The following is a 22415-nucleotide window of genomic DNA, read 5'->3' as shown; positions in this document are numbered from 1 at the left end:
AAAATTGAAATCTCATGTCTCGCTACTCGTTACGCCACACCACACGACAAGGTTGACACCGTTAGACACTTGTGAAAAAAGTAAATAAAGGAACGGGCATTACCTCGGCATTACGACATAAATGTAACACTAACAACCAATATTTTGTCACATTCTTACTAGTTTAGTATGTACCTATCTTTATGCGGTAAAGTAAGTAAATACTTGCCTGGTTCAAATTTTATACAGGTAACTGGCGAATTTGGAAGAGCGACTATATGCACTGGGCCACTTTAATTAACAATATAAATATATATACAGGATATATAGAAACAGTCGAATGCATATGCAAATTGCATCTGAAAATGTAATCCATCCAATTGCTATATCATCTTACAAATCATCTAAAACGGTTCTGAACGAATTATTCATCTTATTATTAGCAACTGGCTTTACACGTAACATTAAAGTAAGATGTCTGTACAAAACTCGTTATACAGTAAATTAAACTTGAATAATTATTTATGAGATAAAATTTTAATTACATATTTTAAAACAGGTTTGAGCATTAATTAGCTCAACTAAGATTCGCATCACTTTAAAAAGTAAGTAATATAAAAGATTAAAATATCTCATGTACGTATAACTTTTGACCAGAAGTATACTATAAGCATAACACAGACCTAGCATTACTTAGATGAGCTATACGCGTGCGCCCGTGAGGGACAGAACATACGCAATGCGACAATATGATTGGTCGAGTAGATTTGTAGCCCACCATAAACCGTACTAAATTTACGGTGGGGAATTTAAAAAAATGTGAGACTGTGACAAGGACAAACAATAACAGCGCTTTCTCTGCTACTCCTACTGAAAGATACATAAGACCAAAGGAAAAAACGTGCCTCGAAAATCAAGAAAATTTGTTTCTCGATCAGAGGGCGCTACTAGCTTTGGCCTACTGTCGTATAGATGGCGTTGACGGTTTCGTTTGTTATTTAACAATTTTAACGCATATCAGTGAAAGAACATGGGTCAAAATCATAAAAATAATTAATGAAAATAAAAAATCATTTATACATATTTAAATAAATTTTATCGTAATTTTATAAATCTTCATTTTTAGTTTTAAGGTGTGTCGATAGATGGCAGTGAATTTACTGGGGTTACAAAATTTACTATGACAGTACCGCTCTATCTTATTATAATTATCCTCTTTGATAAGACTATCCCGTTCGGTCATTTCCCCCCACCCCTCATGACTGATCAAGTTATATTTTTGTATTTTGTATTTATTTATTCATGAACAATATAATTGTATTTGAATATAATTCCATGCCAAGTTTCTTAAATCTAGGTCTCTAAATCTAAGAATTATACAATCTAACATGCAGAACAATATCAGACGTATTTACCTAAATTAATTACTACCAACATTACGTAGACAAATCACTAAAGTAGGTCGTGAACTCCTATAATAGATTCATGAAGCATAATTATGTACGGCGCCATCTATCGGCAAATTGGCTAACTAATTTGCGCGCCCGGTACAGACCCTGTTATCAGTGGTGAAATTTTAATGAAATGCTAGGGTTGGCACTGACTCTTTCACCGTGCGCGTATAAGATTCCGCAAGCTATTGGGTAAAAGTACCTTTTTTTTTACGTGGAGTAATGCATTTAGGCATTCCGCCTAGCCGGGGAACTAGAACGGATATGTCGGACTCGTGGCCAAGGGGCCAATTACCGACTAAAACCTCCACGGTATGCCCGTCTCGCAGCAATGGTGGCGGTGAACACGGGATCGCAGAGCATTTCACGGCGAACACCGCCTGCTGCAGACAGCCGAAGCTGTCCCCTCTTTGGACCCGAAGGCCCTGGAGCCGAAGCTCCCCCTCTCGAAGGTAGTGTGCAGGGCGACACCACACAATGGTCCCTCATGACAACCTCCACACCGGGAGGAGATGGAAAAACCCCGGGTTCCACCCCCTCAGGTTGCCTTAGCGATTTTTTATAGAGGTGATCATCCTCTTGGCCACCACGCCGGCGCCGGTCAGCAGTGGCAACCCCCCCCCGGCCGTCATCATAAGCCCTCTGCCTAGACAGTTATATACGGGGACCGCAGTTTTATACAGGTTAGCGGCATTCCTGTGCCCTCACGCGCCCGAAGGCCCCATCCGTGACCGCAGTCGCCCGGCCCAAAGACCCCCCTCCAGCACGCACTCGGGTGAACTCTCCCTCAATGAGAGGACACCCTATGCGGAACCCCCCTCCCCCCCCCGTGACAGGACATTGGTAGCACCGGTAAGCAATTACCTGGAAACCAAGAGATTACATACCGTTGCCCCCGGGGCGCACCGTCCGAGAGCCCTTCCCTTTCCCCCGGATCAGCTGATCAAGAGGAATGAGAAGGGACTCGGCACTGGGAGGTGTCCTGTCCGGAGCACCCCTGGGTAAAAGTACCTACGCAAGTGGGGCAATTGTTCGCATCAAGAAAATTTCAATGAAACTGTCAATAAAATAAAGTTTAACAAAACTTCCGTGAGACATAGACATATTAAATATATTAATAACGGGTCACTCACGTGTTTTAAGTCGAAAACGCTCGACATGTTTCACTCCGTACCGAGGAGCGTCATCAGGAGCTTGCGTCGACGGTGACGGACCGGCGCAGACTGCGGGCCGCAGCCCTCCGCGCCCGATGACTCGGCGCGGGCGCCGGTGGCGGCAGGGGGGGCGAGAAACTACCCTCGTTTACGGCATTATTATCAAATGATGGGTTGCACACAACACTCACTACGTCATTCGCTAATGGTTCGTCCACACTGTCCACCGGCGTAGTACCCAAAACAGTTTTCCAGCTCGGAGGCACTGACCAACCACAATCACGGTAAAAATTCGGATGACGACCAATTTCGATAGCCTCCCGTACTTTTCGCTGAATCACAAACTTCAACTCATATGAAGCTAGGACAGGTGCTGCGTTCGCCAAGGGATAGGGAGCCTTTGAACAGTCCGGGTAGGACAAAGCCTAATTTAACCACTAACTTAATTCTAACCTAATTTGTTGTTTGTATATCAAGTGTAAGTAAATACGTTTTCACCTCAGCAGCTCGAACAAGCCTACTTTCGACACTCCCTGGAGTGAGGAAAGTGCGACTTTCCTCACTCAAGGGAGTGAAGAAAGTGCGACTTTCCTCACTCCAGGGAGTGAAACAATGTATTGACCGGGATATAGACCGTGATTACCTTTTGTATTATTTGTGAGCTCCCGATATTTCGACGCAGTTACATGCATCATGTTCCCGGGTGACTGAAGATAGCGGGTGGGTGTCAAAGTTGTGCGTCGAAATATCGGGAGCTCACAAATAATACAAAAGGTAATCACGGTCTATATCCCGGTCAATATAAGTCTAGTGAAACTAACCGTGAATCATTCAAAACTCTAATTGAAACAATGTAGCTTTTTAATTTAGTGAAGGCCATGAACTACCACTTCATACTTTGATTACAATTTTTTTTTTCTCTGAATTATTCTGTGTAATTTGAAATACATTTTAACCTTTAATATGTTCTCACTACTGAGGTAAAAAATTATGTGTGCAACACGAGAGCAAAGTTATTTTACATCTCGTGTTTTTGAGTCCCTCGTTACGCTCAAGATTCTAACTTTGAATCACTCGCTTCGCTTGTGATTCAATTATAGACTCTTTCGCTTTCTCAGGACTCTAAATAAACACTCGCAAGAAAAACCGACTTTCCTCTCTTGTTGCACAAATAACTATTATAAGTATGCACATATGACGTTGATCACGTACCTACATTTTCTAAAAACAGTCATCCGGTGTGCTACTAGGTATGGTGGTATGTATACTTACTTTATGCTGACGCTTACAACGCTGCGTGCGCCGCGCCGGCTAGGTGGCATGCAACGGGGTTTTATGCACTATTGTATTCATAATGCCATAACGCTAGTTTCCCTTCCCACTATTATATATATATTGATACACAATTGTATCAATACTTATAACCGCTGACAGCTTCTCCATACAAACGTAGTCCCTATTTTCATCTCCACACACTCCTGCTTTCATAACAATAAAGACCTTCCTAGACTTCCTATATACATATCGATTATTTTAAATTTCACCTGCTGCTCTGTTTTACTTATCGACAAATTTATACATAAACACACCAACCTCATATCATTTTTTCGAGAATTTCCACTCCTTTATGAATTTAATAAAATAATGTTAGTAGTTGCCCTACTTATCAGCGGAAAACCGTTTTTTTGCTTAACTTTCATAAACGTATCGAGCGTTCATTGCACTATAATAAATAATTCAAATCTCCTTTTACGTCCGAAACAGGCAGCGCCGTGTCGCCCGTGTCTGGAGCAAGCAGTATTTGGCCGGTGTATGATCGCCAGTAAAGCAACAAGTATTGGTGTCAGCACCTCGTAGGGACGTTTTGCTGTCGAGCCTGGCGTGTTTGATAAACGCTACTTTCTTGGTATAAGTACTAACTTATTGATTTTCAATACAGACGTGTACCAACAAAAACTATAGACATAGACATTATAGTATACCCTAACAGCTAATCGGTGTAATTGCGTGTTTAAGTGATTCATTAGTTTGCTACACACTAACACATCGATTTTATAGTAATATTTCCGGAAATATTACGGAAATGACACTGCCTAAGCCTATTATCATTTCAAGCAAAGACCAATTTGTAGATGTAGATAACAATGGTAACTATGATACTCTTTTTATCTTTACGACTTTTTTGAAAACAGCTTCACCTAAAAGATTTTTTTATTGATATTAAAAACAAATCCTTTTATTTTCCAAATCCAATTTTGTAATATTTTTCAAAGTAGGTGCTTATATATATTCGTTGTTCGACCAAAATCGTCATAACTGATTCTCAATTCTCATTTTACGTCCAATCAAAGATGCCTTCCCCGTTTGCCCTGGTATGGTCACCGAATTCGTGCACTTTCACATAATGATAACGAGTATACAAAATTAACTATCGAACTTGGCAAATCGTTTTTTTACGGTAACCGAATAGCCTCGTTTTTACCGGACGTTTGAGCGGATTCACGTGCCAGTTGCAGTATTTTTTACTTCCACTAAGTGCATTGCGAGTTGCGACTGTTAATTAATGCACCTATTAATAAAATACTGTGTTGTTAGCGAACGGTAACAACGATAATTTTCCACTAAGTAATATTACCTAGGTACTCAAGTTATTGGTATTATTATTGCACCCCGTTCTAATGAAAAGTTTACTTTTGGGTGAATCAACTTTTTCTTGTCACTCGTTGGCATGGTTACGTTCTCCTGGGTCACTCTTAAAATCCCAATTTTATGGTAATTAAAATAACCAAACATGCATTTTTGTGGTAGATATAAGGCCTTTCCACTGAGCTACCACTAATAAGCACGTTTGTGGATCGTTATACAACATTTCGTCAAACAAACTGTGTTAATATTGTCCTCTGGCTGACGGGACACAATAACAACAAGAAATAGTTGATTCACCCTAATTCAATTGTCAGAGCTCAGGCACGTATGTAGAGTCAGACCAAGCTAAGTTGCCAGCTATTTTGATAGCACGGGCCGTGCAAGTGTTATCTTAAACGTCAAACTTCTATGAAATTATGACGTTTACTTAACATTTGCACAGTCTGTGCTATCAAAATCGCTGCTAACTTAGCTTGGTCTGACTCTATGTGCCTGTTTTCCAATACCTCCCAAAAAAGAATAAGCAATTAAGCACAAGATGTGGCTGCCCTACAAAACTGAGCAATTAGATACACGTTTTCCGAAACATTACACTAGAAATGAAAAGTATAGTACAGTGTACTTACTCCAATTTTATTAATAACTAAGGACATATTTATGTATTGTTTCAGAAATGTCAATGTAAGCCGCGATGCGCAGCGACATGGCGTACCGCGGGCTCTCGCAGCACGTGGAGCTGGACCGCGCGGCCGACCCGCGCGACCGCTTCACGCTGCAGGAGCTCATCGGCGAGGGAACCTACGGCGAGGTCTACTGCGCTCGCGACAAGAAGAGCGGGAGGCGAGTTGCCGTTAAGGTGTGTTAACCTCACTTTGATTGGTAGTATAATGTATGGCTAACCGGCGCAGGCGACTCGCGAAACTTCCGTCCTCAGTTAGTTATTAATATTTCCTTTGTATATTGTTTTATTTTGTGTATATACCTCGTTTCTTTGAATTTGTGTAAATTAAAAAAAAATCGTCATACCTAGTTCCAGATTGTATACTGTACCTTGTTTGTATGTATTACTTTCTGTCCTAAATTTCGCAGTACATTAGTACCTAGTGTAATGCTGTGTAATTTTTTGACGTTTTTTAATACAGTTGCGAAAAAATAATAAAAACAACAAGTAAGGAATAAAAACTTTGGAAACTTAAGCTTGCAGTAAGAAAAAACGCCTCTTCTTTGTCAGGCGTTTCTGCAGCTATTCCTACCTCTAACTTCTATAGCTATTCCGTGCCATTCAGACAACTTATTAAGAACGGTTTCTCAATCTTCAATATTAAAAAATAAACGTGTTATAATGATGAAGAGGTAAGTAATAAAATATGAAATATGTATATTTTTCCTATTCTTACATTAACAGTAGGTTTTTATGTTGGTTACCACGTTTAACGGAAACCAATATTAACACTCATCAATTAGTAGTCATGAATTGGAACAAGTATAAAAAAATAAAAAATTGAAAGTAAAAAGCCTAGTGCTTCGCGAATAGGTACCAACTTTCCGCACGCAAAACATCTACGTAAAGTAGCAATTTTGTGAGCAACTGTAGTAAAAAAATATTTTAATATAATTTTATTAACATAAACTACAGCGGCTATCTGGCTTTTTTAAACCATGCCCCTACTCTAATAAGGAATCTGTAACCATTAATCATAAAACGGTTATAATAACGGTTATATTTTACCTAATAAAGGTAGATATTATCATTATCTACCTTTATTAGGTAAAATAAAAAGCCAATAAAAGTTACTCTAAATGAGCCGTTGTAACGGAACGGCGAGCTCCAATTTTGAGTCGGCGATGTATTTGCAAAATTAATCTGATTTCAAGTGTTACGAAATACTATTTACAGTTTAACAAAGACCGTAGTTATGGTCGGGGAGCCCAAGAGGGGATTTTTGGAGTCACTCGAGCGCGTCAGATTAAGATATGGGGGATACCTTGCATCCAGTTGAGTACCTCCACCAAGTATGCGTCCTTGACACCGAGCAGGGAGTCCAGGACAGCCCGTCAGAATAGTAAGACAAAATCGCCACCTTGAAATACTCGAGCGCGTCAGAATAATATATGGTGGGTTAACCATATACTCGTTAAATAGTGCCCATTTCAATAAGTAGTGTTTAGTTTTAAGTTTATATAATACATACAAGTGCGACAGAGAGGCAACACGCCGAACGTGGTTCGCGGTAGGCCCTCTGGAGCGGCAGCGGCTACTGCGCCACAGAATAAGTACATAATAGTATTATCGTACAGAACGGCAACGCACCGCCCCGCCCCGAGTATGTTAGTCTGTAAGGTATTTGTAATATGGGCCTTGTTGCCTGATTTAAATTTAAAATAAATAAATGATCTGACGATTTTAGCTATCCGCAAGCGAGTGGCAGGGTCACAAAGTTGCAAATAAATCGCGACCTTGACTTACTCGAGCGCGTTCGATTTTATTTTTATTTTTAAGGGAATAATGTAAAAATAACTGAATAAAAAAATAACCGATTTGAGGAAGCAGTATTGTCAAAAATCGTTTATGAAGTTTAGTACACCCAGCTCTTTTTCCCTTTCACTTTTTAGCTATCTCTGGCTCCTATTTGTAAATTAAGCACACTTATAGATATTTTACAGGTTAAGTAAAGCTTACGGATGTAAAAATTTAATTTTAAATGTAAAAATTTCAAATTTAATTTAATTGTAATTTATATTTTTAGTTGCGGCAATTTTTTTGTTTCCTTTTTTTTCCTTTTTTACTTCTCTCTAACATCGTATCCATATATCCCGTTGCCATTATTTTAACAATACGCTTTTTACGAAACAATTAAAGTATTGTTAATAGTAAGGCTCTTAGGCTCCCTTACTATACGTATAATAATTATTTCCTGTAACTGATATGATATGGAGGCTGAGTCTAGGCTAGAATAAGGATTCAACGCGGTTTTCTAATGTTATAGACAGTTAAAAATCGAATAGTTGAAATTTTATTAAGTAATGAAAAAAAAAATCAGAAATCTTCAAACTGCTATATCTCTTGAACCTGTCGATTTTGGTCTACTTCACGGCATTCTACGCAGTTTTTTAAACACAAAAAGTTTATAAATAAAAAAAATATATATAGGACAGGAATTTTTCAAATTATCTTGAATAATGTTTTTTTTTTTCAGAATAAGGATACTGTTCCATATTATCGTCAGATTAAGGTTTCAAACAACTGGGACATCAATTTGAACCTTTCTGTATAATAATCTGACACGCTCGAGTATTTCAATATGGCGTTTTTTTTTAAACCTTGTGACCCTGCCATTTGCTAACGGATCGCTGAAGTCATCAGATTATTGAAATTGACACTTTTATAGGGTCCACTTAACATCCCCTTTTAATATCTGATGCACTCGAGTAATTTTTTTTCCTAATTTTCAACCCTTCCGTATGACCACCCTGCCTAATGTAATGTAAACCGGCAGATTAACATACCCTTGTTATCAGAGACATGTTGCGCGACTGACACTATTAATATCTGACGTGCTCGTTTTGGTGTTGTTTTTTTTTTACATTTTTAAAAATCTGTAGACGCTTTCCTGCTTGCTAAAAAAGAAAACATGAAAATAAATAAATAAATATTATAGCACATTCTTACACAGATTGATTAAGTCCCACGGTAAGCCCAAGGAGGCTTGTGTTATGGGTACTCAAACAACGATATATATAATATATAAATACTAAACATAGAAAACACCCATGACTCAGGAACAAAATATATCTGTGCTCATCACACAAATAAATGCCCTACATACACACATACATTATACATTACATTATTATACATTATATAACCTTTTTTTGTTCCTATAATACGACGCTCGAGTTACAACACATTTAGCATCGTCGCCTCCCCTGCTATTATGCAGAAAGCGATCAAATCCACTGAGTTATGGTCTAAGTCACTTTGACAAAAATAAAAAGTTAGTCGCTTTCTACAGAACTACGATCTTAAAATAATGTAACGAAAATAATCGAAGGTTAAATATTGAATCTCGCTTTCCATTAAAATTCATCTTTTTATCGATGTTTATAAATGCTAATGAGATTTTTGAATAAATGCCATCAAATTTGACCCGCAACCGCTCGCATAAATTACTAATAAGTAGAAGATGTTCTAAACACTGATTCATGAATGTTGATTGAAGATTCATTTATGGTAGACTATGTTGATTCAGGAATTTTATTCGTAGTCTCTTCGTTAAGTATGTATGAACTAGTGTTATTTTTAGTTCAACCGAAACTGAATTGAGAACTGAATTACCTGCATACCTAGTTATTTTTAGGGTTCCGTACCCAAAGGGTAAAAACGGGACCCTATTACTAAGACTCCACACTGTCCGTCTCTCCTTCTGTCCGTCTGTCTGTCGGCAGACTGTATCTCATGAACCGTGATAGCTAGACCATTGAAATATTCACAGATGATATTTTATTTTTATTTTTTTTTTTTATAAACTGATCGGCGATTGGCCCTAGTCACACCTGATGGAAAGTGAAGACAGGGCCTAAGATGGAGCTCACCGATTCAGTAACAGCCTATTCACTCTTGTTTATGTTGCCGCTATAACAACAAATACTAGAAAGTACGTAACCCTCGATGGGCGAGTCCGACTCGCACTTGTCCGGTTTTCTTTAATGAATTTTTAAAGAAACCTAATTATTTTCACGATCCTTAAAAATTACATTTTTAATTGTGCCTTACGGCCCGATTCGAACTTTAAGATACGTCAAAATATTAAGGTCTAGAAACGATATGGATTAGATATGTCAGTGTCAAAATTGACATTTCGTCAAACAAAAACTTCACTTTTGACACTGACACTTCTAATTCATATCGTTTCTAGACCTAATAAGGCCTTATCTTAACATTCTAATCGGGCCTTACGTCGGGTCAAATTTTGCGCCTAACACATATAAACGTTATTCTACAGCTTGATTGTAAAATGATGATGTGTATTATGAATACTTAAGATTTTATTACAGAGTAATTTAAAAATAACGGATCGGACTTTTAATCAAAAGAAATTAAGTATGATCGTAAATCATAAAATGAGAAAGAAAATTTAAATAAATGTAACAACCATACCAAAAGCTTTTATTAAACTTATTTAACTTACCTACATGAATCTAAGATGCTTGAATTATAAAAGAGCCTTACAGGATACCTTTAATTAGGCACAGGAAAGCTCCTAACTATATTCGACCTCCGATCACCGTTAACAAATACTCATTCTATGCTGGCCATTGTTAACATGCCGTCTGTAATTGGTTGCGTTGATGTTATCTCAAAACTTAGTATCCGTGTCAAGGCCGCCAAACAATACATAACTATGTAGCCTCTCGTTCTACACTACTTAGTGTCAATGTTCGGAACATAAAACATGTTATGTAAGGCCATCCGCACACCGTTATCCGATCGCCGGTGTGGAGAAGCGTGACAATGAGCGTCATATTTAGCTTTTTAATTAAAATGTACATCACTGCATATTTGCATATTTTAAAATTATGATTATGTTGAAAATATTGTTTAAGGTTGACTTGTTTTTAGCTGCGCTATATTGCTTAGTTACGTCTAAAATTAGATTATCTTAATCTATGCTTGCCAAATTTAAAATTGAAAAACTCCAAGTATTTTAAATGTTGCAAATGAATATTTCTAGAATTCAACTATCAACAAATTCTAGTTAAGTATACTATTATTATACAAAGGCAATTATTAAATTTCAGATCTTGGAGAACATCACTGAAAACATCGAAGAGATCGAGGAGGAATTCCTAGTGTTTCGGGATTTGTCCAGCCATCCAAACATTCCAGAATTCTTCGGGCTGTTCTTGAAGCGCGGAGTCTGCTCTGATGATGACCAGATATGGTTCGTCATGGAGGTAAGAGAATTTTAAAAAACTTTACGCTGGGTTGTAATATATAATTACTGCATACTACGGGGCCTAGTCAAGATGACAATCGTTTATAGAAAACGCCAACCGAAACTTAAATTAATGTATGGAAATAGTCAAATTAAACAAGATGCCTAAGGTAGATTCAAATTGCAGTTGGCTACGTTTCCGTGATTATCGTTATTAACTGTCTTCACAAAAGCCTAAAATGGTCCCATGTAGTTGATGCAAAAGATAAATAAAAGAACTCCTACTTCTACGTTGGTACTTATTTTTTTGTAACATATTTATTATTATTCTCATATCTTAAAGAATAATGTGCTTACACTTAACTATATTTATTCTTTTTACTTTTCTATTTCAGCTCTGTACCGGAGGTTCAGTGACAGATCTATGCGCTGGTATCCGCGAACACGGGAGTAACCTCACGGAGCCTCAACTGGCCTACGTCCTGCGAGGGACAGTCCGCGCTCTCACCCACCTACACGCTCACCGCTGCATGCACCGGGACGTCAAGGGCCATAATATTCTACTCACTGAGAACGGCGAAGTCAAACTCGTCGATTTTGGAGTTTCCTCACATTTAGCTGCTACTGCTGCACGGAGAAATACTTCAGTAGGCACACCTTATTGGATGGCCCCAGAGGTAAAATAATACATTGCCAACATCTTACTTGTTGACACATCTTTAATAGACATGCGTGGTCAACCGACTAATCGAGAACTATTGAAATCACCAAAAAATATGGTGCCGTATCAGTGTCATATTAAGTACGTAGTAAGTACCTACCTAAAACGAATTCTTGTTGTTACCTATCTGTTAAATATTTATGATGTCTTTGGCGGAATAATCATCATGGTGTTGTATATTACAGCAAGATGACTTTAACCTAAGTTGTGTATCATCTTCTAGGTCATAGCATGTGAACAGCAGCTGGATCATTCGTACGATTGCAGATGCGACGTTTGGTCAGTCGGCATTACCGCTATCGAACTAGCCGAAGGCGAACCTCCCTTATCCGGACTTCATCCAATGAGGGCATTGTTCCAAATACCACGGAATCCACCTCCTACGTTAGCGCATCCTGAGCTATTCTCATCACAATTAGCAGATCTCATTGCCGAGTGTTTGGTCAAAGATATGAACCAAAGACCATTCGCGAGGGAACTTCTAGAGCATCCTCTGTTATTAGCTGTTAGTAGTTTTGAAGAAAAGGTAAGTAAATCATTAATATTTATTATGTAAACGAGACCTCAGTATCACAAAAGGTTACATTATATATAACTATATTTATCTGTAATCTGCAGATTCGCAAAGAACTTCAAGCAGAAATAAAACGCCAACGAGCTGAAGGCCGAAGCTGTCGAGCCCCCGATGTAACTACAAAAAGAGGAAAACTAAAGTCACACAGAAAATCACGTCCAGAAAAAATGTATACTGATGATCTAGCAACATTAGAAGTACTAACAGAAGATGCCATCGTAGAGCAACTACAGAAAAGATATAACCAAAATCAAATATATACTTACATTGGAGATATACTTGTGGCGGTCAATCCTTTCACTGACATAGGTATTTACACTACCAAGGTAATTGAAAAATTACATTATGTATCTTAAGTGCATACATTATGGATTACATCAATAGGTCAACTACTTAACCGTGACCTTTAAGCAGATTGTTTCAAGTGTATCATTTATATATTTATACCAATAGAAGAATCTTTAGTACTGAAATATATGTATATTGTTTAATAATAGACTCTGTCATACAGATGTACATTAAAAGGACCAACAACGTCTGTTTTCCGAAAAATCACATAATATGCAAGCTTTACTTGTTAAACACATTTTTACATATTGCTGAGCGTTCCAAAAGATTTATCGGAGATATTTAATCATCTCTGCATTTTTAGAGTCAGCAAATTTACCAAAGCCGTTGCCGCTCGGACAATCCTCCCCACATCTACGCTGTAGCAGATGCAGCACACCAAGCTCTCATGCACCAAAAACAGCACCAAGCTATTGTTATCTCAGGGGAGAGTGGCGCCGGCAAGACTGAGTCGGCCAACCTCTTGTTGAAACAGCTGGTGTTTCTCTCAAAGGTACGTTCACTCTGAGTTCCACCGCAAACTAGTTAAAATGCATTACTGAGGGTCTACCGCGAAAAATTAAAATCGAAATTTCGTTATCTGCCTCTCTATCGCTTTTGCATATTCGAGCGATAGAGAGGCAAATAAAGAAATTTCGATGTTCGTTTTTCGCGGTAGGGCCTCTGATACTTTGTCTTCGAGTTTAACATATCAAATTGCTTCTATTATTTTACTAAGTAGTATTGCAAGTAGGTACAGTCAACAAAAAGATCTACGGACAACGGACTGGTTCATAATTACCAATGTTCAAATGAAACACTTACCAGTATCGACTGTACCTATATCAAGTAAATATAATATGCATAAGGCCCAAGATACACTTGTAAGTTTTACTTACGTAAGTAGGGACAGCTATACTACAGAATAATGAATATATTTATCTCATTCTAACAAGTAGCTTTGTCCCTACTTACGTAAGTAAAACTTACAAGGGTATCTCGGGCCTAAGGCCAGGATTACACTCGTAAGTTTTACTTACGTAAGTAGGGACAAAGCTATTTGCTAGAATGAGATAACGATATTCATATCTCATTCTGTAGTATAGCTGTGTCCCTACTTACGTAAGTTAAACTTACGAGTGTAATCCTGGCCTAACGTAGTTGAAACCAATACCTACTTTTCTTATTATTCCAGACACAAAGTGGTAACGTAGAAGATAAAATCCTGCAAGTAAACCCCATCATGGAGGCGTTTGGAAACGCTCGAACAGGCATTAACGCCAACAGCTCGCGGTTCGGCAAATATTTGGATTTGTCTCTCATGAGAGTGGGGAGGATATCTGGGGCACGGATTTCTGTTTATCTTTTAGAACAATCGAGAGTTGTTCACCAAGCGTTGTGAGTTCACTATTTATCCTTATTGCGTATCGATTACATCTGTGAGTTATAGGGATAATTTACTAAGGTAACATTATTTGCAGAGGCGAAAGCAATTTTCACATATTTTACTATCTATATGATGGTTTGGAAAGTGAAGGGCGTTGGAGGAAATTCTACCTTGACGAGCAACTCAAATCTAGGCATCGATACCTTCAACCACTTTCTGTTGCTCATCGTGAACATAATGTTCACCGCTGGCGACAATTAAATCAAGCGTTTAAGGTAAGGAAGAAAATACATTTATATGTATACCGCCCACAAATTACTCTCAATTATTCGCTCATTACTCTCATTAGAAACATCTGTAGCAATAAAAAAATACTATTTTCATTTCAGGTGGTCGGATTTCAAGAGGAGGAGGTACAAATAATTTACAAAATGCTATCAGCAATATTACATCTCGGCGATATAGAATTTGGGGAGACCGCGGGGGAAGATAACACCGATAACAAAGCTACGATAATAGACACGGCACCTTTACATAGAGGTAAGGTACTTACTCGTAAACGTATCAAGGATTATCATCGCTATAAAATTATTGCCTGCAGAAACAGTACATTTTATTCGTGTTTTGTGTTCGTCTTTTGTTAGTAAGGCCAACCGGGGTACTCGTAATTGCGCCACTTGAATTAAATGCATCTTTTAAAGATATCTTCTAAACAGAACATTGTACAACTATTGCATCTCCTCTAAGTTCGAAGTATGGTCACCAAACTTTTAATGTAGACGGCTATAATAGTTATAATATGTTGCGTTTTGATGATACCTTCAAAAGTCGCATTTACACTAATAGACGCATTTATCCCGGTTGCCCTTATATATTCGTAATATATCTTTGGTCGTAAAGTATAACTTGGTACTATAAATTCATTTACTAGGGCTAGTTTTACGTGGTGTGATTAGGTATATTATAAATAAAATGCTAGGGTATTTAATAAACGTTGAATACTTCGAATGTTTGTGAAATAGGTAACCATATACCGACACAAGAACTAATATGTTTTTTAACTCTTTTTATTAAAATTTCATTCCAGCATCATGTCTATTAGGCGTCGAGACAGGAGACCTCCGCGAGTGTCTGACTAGCAGCAGTGTGGTGGCCCGAGGGGAGACCATAGCGCGACACTGCTCGCCCACCGAAGCGGCCGTGGCTCGGGACGCCACCGGCCGCGGCCTGTATGCGCGTGCCTTCGACAGAATAGTCGAGAGGATCAACGCTTTGCTGTGTCAAAATAGACCGTATGGGTATTTACACTTTTCTACTAACTGTCCACAATCCTACTAACGTACAACCCACCCTTCCAGCCATGTGCAGACTTTTAATCTACCTACCTATTAGAATTTGAACTGCCCCGGTTCCAAAAGTGACAGGCCAAATCGAATGTACATTGAACAAACGTCTCGCTCGCGCCAATACATGTAACGAATAAGTAGGTACGAGCGAAATGCACGATAATTAAATTACATCATTACATCATCAGATGTCATTCTGATGTCAGTGCACATTCGAATTGTCCTGTGAGTTTACTGTAAGTTGGAGTTATTTTTATTACTTACTACTCAATCGTATCGAAACGACTTCTTTTACAAATTAAGTACAACATATTAGTAAAAATAATAATTGTAGAATGTCTGTGATCCCATCTTTTAGCCCTAAATTTATGTGTTTGATTAAACGTTTATGTTTCAGCGTTGAACAACTATCCATTGGAATATTAGATATCTTCGGATTTGAAAACTTTAATAGAAATTCGTTTGAACAACTATGCATCAACATTGCAAATGAACAAATACAGTACTATTTCAATCAACATATATTTACTTGGGAGCAGCAAGAGTATATGGCAGAGGGTGTCCCCGTCGATCTTGTAGAGTTCTCCGACAACAGACCCGTCTTAGACATGTTGTTGTCAAGACCTATGGGTCTGTTAGCTCTGCTTGATGAAGAGAGCCGTTTCCCAAGGTCTACTGATAGAAGCCTTATTGGTAATCACCTTTTTTCCTTAATCAAACTTTACAAATATAGAAAGTACCTAACATACCTAATATACCTACAGTACCTAACATTTTTTCTTACAGAAAAATTCCATAATAATCTAAAGAGCAAATACTACGTCCGACCAAAATCAGACGCTATATGCTTTGCCATTCACCACTTCGCCGGTCGCGTAGTTTATCAAGCCGATGGGTTCCTGGAGAAAAACCGCAATTTCTTGCCCCCGGAAGTAGTTCAATTGATGCGACAAAGCCAATACGACATCATTAGGTTCCTTTTCCAGTGTCCAATTACAAAGACTGGCAATTTATATTCCCCTCTGCAAGGAGATATGGACGCTAATAGAAGTTTAGATAGTTCATGTGATACTAGGGTAAGTAATACAAACACGTTTATTTGACTGCAGTAAAAAACGAAGAGTTTAATTTTAGGATTTCCTTTTTCTTTACTTATCTGTACAAAACCGTGGGTAGTTGTTGATTCAACTTACTTACTTATATTATAACCACTCTTATTTTCAGCAGGACCGCTTCAACAGCCGTGGGCTTGCTTCACAATCTCGCGCTCAGCAAACAGTGTCCACCTATTTCCGATATTCTCTAATGGAACTACTCCAGAAAATGGTCAGTGGCTCGCCCCAATTCGTGAGATGCCTGAAACCAAACGATTCGCGGTCACCAAAACATTTTGATTCTACGAAAATTTTAAAGCAGCTTAGGTATACGGGCGTTCTAGAAACTATTAGAATAAGACAAAATGGGTTCTCCCATCGATTAACGTTTGAAGAATTTTTGAAGAGGTAAGACAATTACGTATAATATCAACACCACAAACACTATCACTTCCATTATTAAAATAAAACACAGATCCTATCTAACTGAAATTAATTTATTTCAAGCCATCTCTTTAAATAATATATTACCTATACTTACTTAGGTACCATAGTACCATGTTGTTTACATACAGTACGGTACGGTTCGAAACCTGTCAAGCCATAATCTACCTCATTTATGATTGATCCGTTAAATATACTTATGCCCGTTCCTGGTGCATTTCGTGAAATAATCTGTGTATATATATTTTTTGAATTCAATTAATATTCAAGTCTTCAATAATGGTTGCAGGTACAGTTTTTTAGCATTCAACTATAACGAAGAAGTAAAACCGAACCGAGATACGTGCCGTCTTTTGCTTTTAAGGCTAAAGATGGACGGCTGGGCGCTAGGCAAATCAAAAGTCTTCTTGAAGTATTATCACGTTGAAGTACTCGCCCGAATCTATGAGGAACAGGTATCTATATTTTATGTATATTATTATGGTACTCAACTCAACTCTTTGCTACGAACGCTGTCCGTGCTCGGGCAAATATAACATATATCCATAAACATGATTTAGTTATCAATCTAACCTGAACACATTGGTCTGTGCCCCGGAAAGATAGATCTGTCTTTCACCTACCCCAAGCATTAGAACAATATAGATTTTATGTAACATTGCTCATGTAATTCGTACAGGCGCGTATTTCCCTCAAATACGTATGTACGTACATACGTGTATATCAAAGATAGATATAACTCCGTAATAAATGGATACAGTCTAAGGAAAAAACGTGCCAAAAAAATCAAGAAACTTTGATTCTCGTTCAGAGGGCGCTACTAGCTTTGGCTTACTGTCGTATAGATGGCGTTGACGGTTTCGTTTGTTATTTAACAATTTTAACGCATATCAGTGAAAGAACATGGGTCAAAATCATAAAAATAATTAATGCAAATAAAAAAAATCATTTATCCGTATTTAAATACATTTTATCGTATTTTTATAAATATTTATTTTTAGTTTTAAAGTGTGTCGACAGATGGCAGTGAAAGTTACAAAATTTACTATGACAGTACCGCTCTAGTATAAGTTACTCTATGGTGTATATATACACGTATACAGATTATACAGAAAATAACCATATAGTTATTTATCGTACCTCTAGGTACCATCGGATACCTACGTTAAATTTATGACAAGATTTACACAAAATAATGAAGCATTTACTACTCGTAGGAATTTATTAGACACTTTCCTAAAATTTTAGATTCGGAAAGTAGTATTAATACAAGCGTGTGGTCGAGGATGGCTCGCTCGACGGTACTTCCTACGGCTGAAGGCCCAGATGGCTATATCTGTACTCACGCTGCAAAAACACGTGAGAGGCTGGCTCACCAGGAAACGACTCCAAGAACGACAGAGACAGCTAGCTAGGGAGTTCCAGAGGGAACAGATGGAACAGGACAGTCGAAAACATAAATCCGGTGGTAAGAAATACTTGTGCTATTTACAGCACGTTTAAAAAAGCTTTCAATTTATAGACGCATGAACAAATAGTAGGTATATTCGCACCCATTACCACCAAGATGTTGTCATTATAAGGTACCTCTATCAATTGCGATTTTTCTCAGTTGTTATCACCTGTCGGGGGTATTAAAACTATTATCTGTAATGTAATGAAGAATCACCAACATTGGTAAACATCTTAGTGGTAACAAGTGGTATCCGGAATTAATCCCCAACGATATTAATGTTTTGGTTCTTTTAATTAGCACGCTGACTTTGCATAACAGGTATCTATTGCTGAGCGACGTCGTACAAAAACCTTTTTTTTTATAAATTTTATGAAATTTCAGCTGCATTAATTAAAAACAAGGCCATGATGAAAGCGAAGATTTTAAGGAAGATGACGTCAAACGATAGCGACAACAACGACACCAATTCCGGCAGCAATAAAGAAAACGTCGATTCAAATAAAGCTGCAGTTGTTATCCAGAGTCGTAAGACGCAATCTTATCGGTTTTGAACATTTTGAGTCTCTGAACTTATCAGAGCAATAAAACAACATTGTTTCAAATTTCAGGGATCAATTGCGATCCTAATAAAATATTACTTGAATAGGGTATTTGACTGTATTTAAATAGTAGATTGTGTTACAAGGGAGCAAAATGACATATTTACGGCGAGGGCGTACATTGAATCCTAAACGAAGCGAAGGATTCTATAATAGAATCCCGAGAGTAACGAGGGATTCAGGGATTCAAGTATGTTAAGCCCAAGATGGAAATAATTTTGCTACCATGTGACACATACTGCTTTTCACATCACCTATGAGGTAATTATAATGTTAAATTTTTTTAAAGCTAAAAAAATAATGCGCAAAAAAATGTTGAAATAGCGTCCTAGAACTGAAAAGTGTTACTTTGATCCCTCCTAGTAGGGAAGAAAAATGCCACTTTGATCCCTCCTAGCAGGGTAGAAAAAGCCCTTTTTCGAATTGGTGATGTGAAAATAAATTATTTTACACCATGCATGAAATAAAGCACCCGAAGATTAATATAGAAACGTAGACAGCAGTTATTTTTAGACACAATTTCTATTTTAAAACTCGTATAAAACTATAAAGAGTAGGTGATTTGATTGTGACTTCACATGCTAGTGTTTCATATAAATTCCATAGTAGCAAAATCGTTTAGCAGTTCGAAAAAAGAAACTGATTTGACTAGTAGTCAAATACCCTATTGACTTGGTTTGGTAATAAGCTCCCAGTCTAACTATGTAGAAGCCTTAGTATGTATCATCAGAGTTATTGATTGTGGAATAGGTGTAAAGACTAAGAAAAAAAACATACATACCTACATTTGCATCGTCCAGTGAATAAAATTTGGTTAAATAGTTATTTGTTTTACAAGGGGGCAAAGTTATTGTTAAACCGCTCGTGCTAATATTGATACCCGAGCAAGCGAAAGATTCCAAATTTGAACCACGAGTGTAGCGAGGGATTCGAAAAGTAAAATCGGGATCGTTGCGAGAGTTTCAAGACTTGAGGGTTGAACAAAGTTTGCCACCGAGTGAAACACAAAATTTTTGTTTAATGTTTTCATCTTTTGACGACAAATCCTTTCAGATTTCCGGGGTTACACCGCACGGCGCAAATGGGCGAAGGGCCGAGCGCCGCCGCCGCCTCAACACCCAGCACCCTCACCGCAGCAGCTCATGCAGCAGTACTCTGTGCAGGAGCGGGCCAGCCAGCTGCAGTCCTTCGCGGACCAGGTCTGTCTTCACGACTTTTTACTTCAACTCAAGTCTTTGCCTTTATGATATCTGTTATTTATCTTTGATATTTATTTTTTATTATATTAAAGCAATTTATAGGTATGTAGAATCAAAGAGTAATTCATAGTAAAAGATCTGTAAAATCGGAAAAAGTCATGCCACGAATTTGACAGCTGAGTAGATCTCTCTGTACGGCTCCGTACGTTATACTACGTTAAACACTGGCTGTCAAAAGTTAACGTTTGACTATTTAGTTACCAAAAAACATATATTATGGCTCCAAATAGCGTCATTTACTTCAAACTCTTCTACAATCAATAACTCTTTAGCAAAATTAAATAGAAGAGCTCGGGATACATGCTTCCAGAATCATAGTGTATATTAAATATACTGTTTAAAAGGTAACTTATTTACTCCGTTAATAATCCAATTTATTCTAAAAATATTCATTTCCAGGTGCACGACAAAAACCAAGAGGTCCACAAGAACCTGCGTCGCAACAAGCCTGGCGTACGTCTGTCGCAAGTCTCGCGGCCGCCCGCCGAGTACCGTCCGCCCCCCGGCTTCACGCTCGTGCCGGCCATCGTGCGTGGTCAAGTGACGCAACTCGAGCAGGACGCCAGCCGCCTCTCCAGGTCACTATCATCTCTTATACTTGCATTAATATACAGCGTCGTAAGAACCCGGACTCCGGCTGCAGCAGGTCTCGCGGCCGCCAGCAAAGGGCGCGAAGTACCGGCCGCCAGTCAACTTTCCACCTCATTACCATCTCTTTTTTTTTTTTTTTTAATGAAATAGGAGGCAAACGAGCAGACGGATCACCTGATGGTAAGTGATTACCGCCGCCCATGGACACCCGCAACACCAGAGGGGTTGTAAGTGCGTTGCCGGCCTTTTTTGCCTACCGCTGAGTACAAGCTGCCGCCATCGTGCATTGCCAGTTCAAGCATAATATCCCAATATTTAGGTGTAGCTACTCATCCAAGATTAAGTGGGTGGTAAACAAACACTCGCGCGTCAGATAAACCGATTAAATGGTGAATGCAATTGGAGACTATATTGGCACATCTGAACTGTTGGTGTATAGTACTGTAGTCGACTTAATTAACATATGATTGGCGTATGATACGGTGTCGGAGTGGAAGCTAAAATATTCTGCGCCAGATTGCTGTCTAAAACTTGATACGTGTTGACGAAAGTTGCTCATTACTAATTTCCAACACAACCTGTTAACCATCATTATACCATTATTGAAAGGCAAATTCTTTGCGATTCCCATGGAACTATGAGAATGTAGACATGTCTCCAAATATCTGGTGTACCAGGAATGTAGTCGATGTGGTATCAGTTACCTGGCATTGGTTATTTTTCGATATAATACAATTTGATTTGATGTAGAGATCAACAATCACTAAAAGAAACAATATAGTTGATGATCCACGGCAAAGACTTGACAAGAATGAGTCAAAGACTGTAGAATGTATGATGAAGGGCATAGAACAAAACTTACGAAGCTTGCGGGGAAAAATGAAGAATTTACTAATAAATAATAATTTTTAAACTAAATTTTAATAAATTACAGAAAAACAAATCTTGATTCAGTATACTATCGTATACAATATACACCGTGTTTTTTTATTTCCGTTTATTTCAAGGGTGCATACCTGAGCTTAAATCAAGTAACTTTCTAAAAGACACCGGTATTCTAATTAACTCCATTTAGGAGATAATCAATTAAAAATAAAACCGGATTAGGCCCCTACGAGCGTGTACACTTGCCTTAGGGCTTGATTACATATTCTTCTTCTTATCGTGTGAAGGGATCAAAACTAAATAATATTTTGCCAATATCTTGCCACCTCTAACCCCCGGGGGGTAGCTCTTATCAGGTCTTCTGTAGTGCACGTAGTTGGACACAGGGAACACTGCATCATATGTTGCGTTGTTTGTAGGTCGCCACATTCGCATAGTACATCACTTTGTCCCGGGTTGATTCCCCATTTTTTCGAGATTGAGAGATTTCGTTGAGAGCAGTGTCTACCTGACCTGTGTGTGCAGAGTTCTTCCACACCGGGCATGCGTACTCTGCGGCCGAAAAA

The 22415-nt window shown here is 38.2% G+C and overlaps 1 protein-coding gene across 7 annotated transcripts in view; it reads left to right on the top strand.

Moving 5' to 3' along the window:
- The window catches only part of LOC134755891 (myosin-IIIb-like), a 59116-nt gene that overhangs the window by 31565 nt on the left and 5136 nt on the right, over positions 1 to 22415 (top strand). For 3 of the 7 annotated variants that reach the window (XR_010129086.1, XM_063692533.1, XM_063692537.1), the window contains exons 2-19: positions 5902 to 6086; positions 11030 to 11185; positions 11562 to 11843; positions 12111 to 12413; positions 12506 to 12787; positions 13114 to 13302; positions 13984 to 14186; positions 14270 to 14450; positions 14565 to 14715; positions 15263 to 15473; positions 15919 to 16214; positions 16308 to 16597; positions 16746 to 17023; positions 17349 to 17514; positions 18308 to 18527; positions 18897 to 19040; positions 20168 to 20313; positions 20773 to 20951. Coding sequence is in view for 6 of the 7 variants with exons in the window: in XM_063692533.1 (XP_063548603.1) it covers positions 5922 to 6086; positions 11030 to 11185; positions 11562 to 11843; positions 12111 to 12413; positions 12506 to 12787; positions 13114 to 13302; positions 13984 to 14186; positions 14270 to 14450; positions 14565 to 14715; positions 15263 to 15473; positions 15919 to 16214; positions 16308 to 16597; positions 16746 to 17023; positions 17349 to 17514; positions 18308 to 18527; positions 18897 to 19040; positions 20168 to 20313; positions 20773 to 20951 (3842 nt within the window). In the remaining variant the exon portion in view is untranslated. The remainder of the gene's footprint in view (positions 1 to 5901; positions 6087 to 11029; positions 11186 to 11561; positions 11844 to 12110; positions 12414 to 12505; positions 12788 to 13113; positions 13303 to 13983; positions 14187 to 14269; positions 14451 to 14564; positions 14716 to 15262; positions 15474 to 15918; positions 16215 to 16307; positions 16598 to 16745; positions 17024 to 17348; positions 17515 to 18307; positions 18528 to 18896; positions 19041 to 20167; positions 20314 to 20772; positions 20952 to 22415) is intronic. The other 4 variants (XM_063692535.1, XM_063692534.1, XM_063692536.1 and 1 more) reach the window with 4 other exon arrangements.

Source organism: Cydia strobilella, chromosome 3 (assembly GCF_947568885.1).
Source record: "Cydia strobilella chromosome 3, ilCydStro3.1, whole genome shotgun sequence".
Classification (NCBI taxonomy): domain Eukaryota; kingdom Metazoa; phylum Arthropoda; class Insecta; order Lepidoptera; family Tortricidae; genus Cydia; species Cydia strobilella.
The sequence above is the reverse complement of the archived record's forward strand: the minus strand, read 5'-3'. Positions and strand labels throughout refer to the sequence as shown.